At 33.5% G+C, this 8606-nt stretch overlaps 1 protein-coding gene across 7 annotated transcripts; it reads right to left on the bottom strand.

The window, feature by feature from the left end:
• Positions 1–1277: 1277 nt before the first annotated feature.
• On the bottom strand, positions 1278–6423 carry LOC105799289 (protein FAR1-RELATED SEQUENCE 11). 7 transcript variants are annotated; one of them, XM_052620892.1, is made up of 5 exons: positions 6144–6423; positions 5762–5800; positions 4472–5457; positions 3360–3803; positions 1278–2340 (listed from the first exon to the last, which is right to left on the bottom strand). In XM_052620892.1, exons 3-5 carry the CDS (start codon positions 5450–5452, stop codon positions 1702–1704), a joined length of 2064 nt encoding a protein of 687 aa, XP_052476852.1. In that variant the 5' UTR covers positions 5453–5457; positions 5762–5800; positions 6144–6423; the 3' UTR covers positions 1278–1701. The 7 variants fall into 7 exon arrangements, with proteins under 7 accessions (XP_052476852.1, XP_052476853.1, XP_012485207.1 ...); XM_052620893.1 differs by having other exon boundaries at positions 4472–5461; XM_012629753.2 differs by having other exon boundaries at positions 4472–5540.
• Between the last annotated feature and the right edge of the window lie 2183 nt (positions 6424–8606).

Raw genomic sequence — 8606 nt, forward strand, 5'->3', positions numbered from 1 at the left:
TTTTTATTTTTTGCACAAACCCTAAGCTATCATTCCCACTTAAATCTTGAACTCCACCATCGAATTCTACTAATTTAACCCTTTAATTTTATGATGTTTGATTTATAACATGTTTTATGGGAAACTTATTGAAAATTTCATAAAAGATGTTCAAAAAAGAAATGTTTGCTTAAAATAATTGGACATGTTTTTAATATTTTTTAATTAGTTAAAATCTATTTTGAATGGTTTTGGGACTTGTTTTAAAGGATCTTTAACCGTATCAAAATTAATCTCAAATCGATCTTAAACACTAATCTCTCATCGTGTTGAAATTGAACATGAGAAAGGGTAGCGGATCAATCCTCATGTCTTATCATCATTTTTTTAGTACACAACACTTAAAAGAAGCAAGTAATGATGATCCAATAAAGAATATAAATTATTTACAAAAATATTCAACACAACATTCATTTCTGTCATCTTTCCTTGTACATATATGTTGGAAACATCCATTATTTATACAAAAAACACCAATTGTAATTGACGAGGTTGCTAGTTGAATATGGAAAGCAAGAGTAATTTGTATACTAGCTATTGTAAAGATAAAGAGCCTAGTCTCTACATTATCTTTAAAAGATATCCATTTAAGTTAGTGAATTGAGATTTCATTAAATAAATTAAGATAAAATGTAAATCAATATTTACTCTTTTTCTCTTTTAACTATGAGCTAACAAATTTTAAAAAATATTGTTTTACTAAAATTGAAAGAGTAAAATATATCTTCCATAATAGTAAATTTTGTTTAGATTATAATAAATTGAATATTAAATTCTTTAGACATTTCAATAAGTTATTTTAAATTTACACTTTGAACTCTCATAAAATTGATAACCCATATTAACAAGCTAACCTGAGTTGGTGGATTTTGGTTGAGCCCTAATATTGTTTTATTATCTCAACTTCCAAAATATTAAACTTGGGTATCCGAAATTAAGCTTCATTTGTTTTTCAAAAATATTTTTATTTTTATTTTTATAAAATATTTTTCATTTTCTATTTTAAAATTTTAAAAATGTGTTTTGTAGCTTTTTCTTAAAATAGAATAACGAGATAAATTAATAAAAATTCATATTTATAAAGATGGAAACCAAAGATTTAAATTTTATTTTAAGTGTTTTTTTTTTTTTGTGAAGTTAAACCGACGGCAATTCATCAAAATAATGAAAATGATTTTTTTCCAAATTTTTAAGTGGATATTTGGTGGAAAATCTCGTATCCAAGTGTGAGACAAGTATTACCAAAATAATAATGATAATAAAACAGAGAGCTATTGAGCTAATCAGCTGCCTCGGAAAAGAAACAAGTTCATTTAGAACAATTTCTTCCTGTGCTTTCTTTTTTTCCTAAAGAAAATTCACATCAATATCAGAAAATACAAAATAAGCACTCTATGTCTATATATTTTACATTTAGAAATCATTAAGAACATACCCTCCCCTTCCCTCCACCAAAGTCTAGGTACTGAAAACAAACATTGACAGGAACGGACAAAACGATGCCTATGGAGTGCAACTCATGTACTTTGATTCCATAACTACAAAATTACTATGCAAATGCCGAATCCTTCATCGACTCTTGCATTTCTAACCTCAACAGTGATTTTTTTTCCTCTCCTCCAAATTTCTTATATTGCCTTCTGCACTAATTGCTTAAGATTTTCAAAGATTTCTATGAATAGGGGAAATATCCCGCGCACCTTGTGATGCAACTGGCTGCTCTCTTATGCGAGACAAAAGAATGGAGACTTCCTCGGTGGCAATATCCAACCTCTCCTTTGACTTGGCGGATTCAGTTACAAGGGTTGATACCATACTCTGCAACAGTTGAATCCGCTCCGTATGATCACTTGAAGTACTTTGGAGAAGCTTTGCGGGTGATGTGCTGATCCTTCTCCACCGTAAGGGAAGATATCTGTCTGGAATCTGAAAGCAATTTCCTGTCGAGAGAACTCGAAGGGCATGGCGGCAAAGAATTCCGGAGAACTCAAACTGATGGCAGCTGCAACTTATAATGCCTTCTCGTGGAACCCAATACACTTTCCGGCCTCCTTCGAGTTTTGTATGATGTCTTACAAGGAAACCATCATCCATCTGAAATGATGCATCATCCATCTGAAATGATGCATAGTGAGCAGCTAAAACTAGTTGCTCTTGAAGCTTGGAGAAGGCAAAAGGAGTGAGGACAGAGGCAGCATGAGATTCCATAGGAGCTCCAGTTTTTAGGCAAATATTTTGAAGATTTTGTTGCATTGTCTGTTGTTCTGCTGCTTGATCTTTAAAATCCACAGCAACAGCAACCTAATTGATAAAGTTATATCAACAAGGGAAGCAAAATCATGCTACATGATAGCTGATAATACATAGAATGAAGAATTGCCAAATCACTTTTGCGAACCACATTGTTGATGCATTACAAGCAAAAACAAGTACAACAATCAACAAAAGAAAAATACTTGTCAAGATAAATGCAGATTCCAGATAGAAGCCAATTTCCAACCCCATAATTAAATGCTGGTGTGGAGATCATAAGATAATGAAATTTAGTTGAGCAGCACGAGGTTCAAGTTTATATGTTAATTGGCAGATATTGTTCCAAAACCAATATTAGACTGGAAAGATTTGACCCCCATCAACTGATAAAAGCATGGTTCAATAAACTTGTCAGGCTTTGGCACAAAGAAATCTTAATCCTAACTGCTGAATCAGGCATAACTTCAGATATAAGGCAAGTTGATCAAACCGTAGCATCTAATAGAGGCTCTAGAGATCAGGATGTAGAATTATTAATGTTTAACCATGTAGATGAACTGTAACAATAAAGAAAGTATAACTTCCAAAAGGTGCTCTAAAAAATTCATTGCCTTTCTAGACATCTTGAAAAATCCTCTACTACAATTTTTATTCTTTGGTTAAAACTGAGTAGCCATAAAAATGGACTAAACAAAGCTTCAGGTGATAATGCAGACATTGAATGAATGACATTATCCATGTTTCAAAGAGCAACAGTTCTACAATTCAGTGTACAGGATTCAGGATATACAGTGGAGGGGCATTAAAATCCAACTTCCTACGCTGATGAAAGAAGCAATGCCAGGCAACTCGACAAACAAAAGTTTGTACAAGCCTAAATTATGCACTTACTATCATAGAATCTTCTTATTCTGAAATCCTAAAACAATCAATTTCTTTCTTATACCTTGAATGAGGATCAGAAAATGAAAATTCCAGATGCATGTGCTTCAGGAATCATGAGTCAAGAGATTCAATAAGGAACTCACAATTGGGTTTGAAGGAAATTACAGATAGAGAGAACATACTTGTTCCACAAATTGCGCAAGCCGAGTCTGTGCACTTAAAAACCTTTGAATGAAAGAATTGATGGCCTTTGAGTGGCCAGTTGTAGTCATTCCTGCAAAGAAATGACTTCTCAAGTATGGCAAAGCCCATAGTGTACGTAGTGCAAACAAGTTGGCAATATGCCTGTTAGTGTGTAACCCGAAAAAGTCGACCATGTCCCTCCAGCCCAATTCAAAATCCTCAATTGACTCTAAATTGTAGAGTCGATAAAACTCAGCTTTCCACTCATTGTAACGTTCCCCCAAAACTGCATTAAACCAGGATGGAAACTTTGCCACAATCATCCATATGCAGAGTGCATGTTTAGTTGAAGGCATTTCAATGGCTATGGCTTCTTTCAGACACATATTTTGGTCAGTTAATATCGTCTGCGGTGCCTTGCCATTCATGAATCCTAAGAAAGCCTTTTGGAGAAGAGAAAAAATAAGAAGACACTGATTTAGCAAGCCCCTAAAACACCATAAAGAAGAAAGGGAGAAATAGGGGGGAAAAGAGATGAACAGTAGCAAATTTGAGATCCACAAGATTATAAGGATAAAGACAGAGTGTGTGCGTGTGTGTCTGTGTGTATTAATCTTCTGTATAAGGGAAACCTTCCATTCAAAATTATGTTCCAGCATCCTTCTTTTTCACCACCCCATCCTGATTTAGCGGAAATTGACCATATATTATAAATCAGATAGGTTTATGCTAAAATTGGCCTAGCATTTTGCAGTTTCGATAAAGCATATGAACTCACTAAACCATTTATACATAGATTCTTTTTCCATGCTCCCAACCGAGGAACCCTGCACAACTACAAAGATTGTTAAAAAGGTCTTCATCTTGTGTAAACCTACCAGCTCCCTATTAGTTCATCCCATACACTAAATCATCATTTGAATGAATTATTTTTTCCCTCCTTCCCTCATTTCTTTTCCGCCTTTGCTTTCAGCAATGTCACAAGAGGCACAAAGGACACAAAATTGACAGCCATAGCTATAACATATGATAGACTGAGAAAAGCTATATAATATTACATTGCATTATATAATATAATAGTACATTAATATGTTATATCATACTATATTACCTTTAAAGCCCATGAAAATGACATTGAATTTTCTTCTCGTAAAAGCACACACCCAAAAAAGCAAGGCATCCCATAATTATTCACTCCAACCCATATCCCCAGTGGCATGTCAAATGCAGTCAAACGATGAGTCGTGTCAAACACCACAGCATCACCATAGATTTCATATGACTGGACTGATGATGCATATGACCAGGCAATGTTGTCTAACCTGTTGTTTGAATCAAGTGTATACTCAAATTTGAAGTTGGGATCCTTATCCTTATTGTTTCTACACATTCTTAATAAATCTATGCTTTCATCTTCTTGATCTGATTTCCTAAACGACTGAAGCAAATTTCTCACATCCTTCTCAGTGAAAGGCAGATATCCTGGCTCCACACACTTCTCAAGTTCCATCAGCCTCATCATTTGCTGTACCGAGATTCCAGTTTTGGCAAACATAAGGATTCGGTTCTTATCTGCATCTGAGATAGTTCGATATGCAGGAAGGAACCGAACTTGATTTGGTTCCAAAAGTTCATGATTGTGGTGGTTCACAAAACCTGTGACACGCCATTCTGCAGGTCCTAAGTCTGTTACTTTGCTTATCCGCAAGTAAGCTTGACATCCACATCGGGACGATTTTCTGTTTCTTTGTGGTTTACTATCATTTAAGGTTTTAACAGGTGTATTGCCAGCACGGTGACAGACAAAATAACGTCTTGTAAGTCCTTTTCCAACCCCATCTTTTCCTTCTGTACGATGACGACGGATTGAAAAGCCACATCGCTTTGCATATTCACTATAAAATTCATAAGCGGCATCATGAGTTGCAAATCTTTGCCCAATATATGGAACGGAATCAGCGGTGGTTTCCAGAGAAAGTCGGGTTTCATCAGGTGATTCCTCTGTGCTACTTGTTTCATCTAAAGACAAGGATCGTTGATCCGAAGGATCATCATACATGACCAACATCCGTCCAGCATCTTCAGACATCATTTTTCCTGACTAACCCAGTTTAGGTCAAACCAAGATCATGTATCCAGCACGAAAACGAAGAAAATGAAATTTCGTAAACCAATGTAATCTGTATATTCATTTTAATAACACATCAAAATTAAAATGATATAAAGAAACTGAAACTATCAAAGAATGTTGATTGGTATAAAAGTAAAGCACAATTCAACTTCATTAAAATCCCAAATCAAGCATGAACACAGACCACTTGATGCCCAATTTCCCAAACGCAAGCATTAGCACTTCACATTTCACAAAATGGAATATTCTCGAGTGTCTATCAGTACTGACCTTATCGAACCAATCCCTCTCATCTAAAATTCCAACTTCCTGAACAACAAAAATCTATATTAAGCTGATGACCCATTTAGACGATCAATTCAGAATTCATGAAAGATTTAATCAAGTTATGCAATGAAAAAAAAAAGGGTAATATGTGCAAATAACCAATAATAATAAGCAACATTAAAGAAGATCTTCAATGGGCTCAAAAGGTTGACTCAATAATTCCAAACTATACGCCTTATATGAATATCATAAAGTTCAATAAGCTATGAATTGAAATTCATGTAAAAATAGGAAACAGAAACATGTAGTGAAAAAAGTTGAGAGAAATAAAATCTGGGTCATCCAAAAGTAACTTAAAAATCGAAGAAATAAAAAAGGAATTTACCTATTTGACCAAGAAGTGTGGGTTTGCAGGAGTTGAGAGGAAGAGGCTGAGAAAGAGGAAATATATATATAAATAAAAAATTATTATTATTGATACTAACAGTAAAACAGGGAAAGAAGAATATGAGAGTAGGAGAGAAAAGAAGGGAAAGGAAAGGAAATGGAGGAAAGAAACTAAAATGAGAGGAATTGCTGCAGTGGAGAGGCAGAAAGGAAGAAGGCGTTTGGCTGAAAGAGGGTCGACGAGAAAACAGAAGTGGAAAATTATGTGAGGATAAATGAGAGCGTCGCTGCCTGTTGTTGAAATTAAAATCAATAATTAAAAAATTCAAAAGAAATTAAATTAAACTAAAAATTCATCCGTGGTTAAAGCCTCTTTTGTTGATACCTTAATTATCAAACGGTTTGTACCCAAATTTTTTTTGTATAATTTAAAATTAATTAATAATAATTATATATAAATATGTATAATATCAAATTAAAAATAAATTAAATTGTGAGTAAAATAAAATTTAAATATAAAAATAAATTAGATTAAAAATACTAAATAAGTACAATTGTATATTATTGTATCTTTGGTTCAAAATTCATTATAGACAATTATTTATTTTTATAATAATATAAAAGTAAAAACACTCACATAATTATATAATTTACTTTGCAAATAAAAAATTTTTGGTAATTCCTTACTAAGTTGAGTCGATACCAATTCGGTAAATAAATTTATAAGCAGTATAGATTAACTTTGGCTAAAACTACAAAGTTAAATGATTAAATAGCATTATATTATAACACATCTATAATGTATATGAAAAAATTATATAAGAAATATATTTATAAAAAATTATACTAAAAGCTAATAAGAATTTAGTTGAATTGATAAAGTTGAGACTGTGAAAGCTATAATGGATCCTATCATATGTTTATTTAAATTAATGTTTATAGAATTTATATGAAATATAAAAAGATAAAACACACTCCAAATAATTTATAATCTATGGTAAATATATATAACATATATAAAAGCATGAGTTTGGAAAAAATTTTAAATCGATAAAAATATCCTTGAATGTTCATTTAATTACTAAATCAACATTAAATAAATAAGTTTCTTTTTTAAAATAATAGTTTTTATGATTAAAGTATCAGGGAAGCCTCTATACTTAGGGGCGGATTGCATTTCTGCCCTTTTACTGAAAAATAGGCAAATTAACCCTTCTGTTAAATTTTATCTACTAAATAATAACACGGAACGTTAATTTAAATTAGCAAAGTTGCATCAACTTACACAATGTGGCATAGTTAGGGAGTATGTGCAAGAGTTCAACGAACTTATGCTTCAAATTTTCAATTTGAGTGAGAAAGAGGCATTTTTCTCTTTTATGGATGGGTTGAAGCCATGGGTGAAGTAAGAGTTGCAACGTTGAGGAGTCCAAGAACTTACCAAAGCGATGACGGTAGCGGACTCCTCAATTGAACTTGTTCCTAGGAAAGACAAGTTCGAGTCTTCCAAGCCTAATGGGAAGAGCAATGGTGGGGAAGATAAAGAAGGACATTGCGAGTATGACAATGATAATAGTGGCAACGGTGGTAATGGGAAACCACAAAATAAGAAGTGGAAAACTAACAACAACTCAAAGGAGAAGGGGAGTGTGATAAAATGTTTCATTTGCAACGGTCCGCATTGGTAAAGAATTGTCCAAAGAGATCAATGCTTTAGCCATCGAAGGGGATGATAAACCGAAAAAAGTGCCCATAAAATTCGATTCAATTATGAGTAGTGTTGAAGACAATAGGGTCAAGGAGAAGAAGAAAAAGCAAGTGGAGTGATTCTTGTATTATGGTCTGCATAGGTTGTAGAACTGTCCAGAGCGATTTAAGCTATTTGCAATCAGTAAAGGAGAAAAAGATAAGTTTGATGAGAGTAAGGCTACAAAGCTTGGGTCAATAACACTCCCTATTGCAAAGAGGAATAACAGGCAGGTAGGGTTGATGTTTGTGGACATTAACATCGTAGGTCAAAGAAGGAGTACTCTTGTTGATACAGGAGCATCAAACTTAGATGATATCGATTAGAAAATTAACTAAAAAGATCAAGACGGTAAATTCCAAAAAGGCTCCAACTATGAGAGTAGTACGAGGAGTGGAGCTATAAATCAGCGAGTGGAAGGGAAATGAAGATTTTGAAGTAATCCACTTAAATGATTACAACCTTGTTCTTAGCTTTAACTTCCTTGACAAGATTAAGGCGTGTCTTTTTTCTTTTGCCGAATGTATTAATATATTTGATGATTTGCAACCACGATGTGTTATGCTGGTAAAATCTAGACATTAGGGTTAGGACCAGGGTATTGTCGGTAATCCAGCTAGTCGAAAATGTTCATGGTGGCAAAAACTTGACTCGATAGATCAGAGTGTTAAGAAAACTCTTGAAAATGCTAGTAAGGTAGAAATTTGATATGAA

This window comes from Gossypium raimondii, chromosome 9 (assembly GCF_025698545.1).
Source record: "Gossypium raimondii isolate GPD5lz chromosome 9, ASM2569854v1, whole genome shotgun sequence".
Classification (NCBI taxonomy): Eukaryota; Viridiplantae; Streptophyta; class Magnoliopsida; order Malvales; family Malvaceae; genus Gossypium; species Gossypium raimondii.

Bases quoted from the DNA above. Each gene is read 5' to 3' on its own strand.
- LOC105799289 (XM_012629755.2), bottom strand. From the start codon at position 5,452: ATGATGTCTGAAGATGCTGGACGGATGTTGGTCATGTATGATGATCCT. The intron at 3,804-4,471 runs GTAATATAGTAT...CTTCTCCAAAAG, and splicing joins CATTTTCATGGGCTTTAAAG to GCTTTCTTAGGATTCATGAA. The intron at 2,341-3,359 runs GTATGTTCTCTC...TTTATCAATTAG, and splicing joins TTGCGCAATTTGTGGAACAA to GTTGCTGTTGCTGTGGATTT.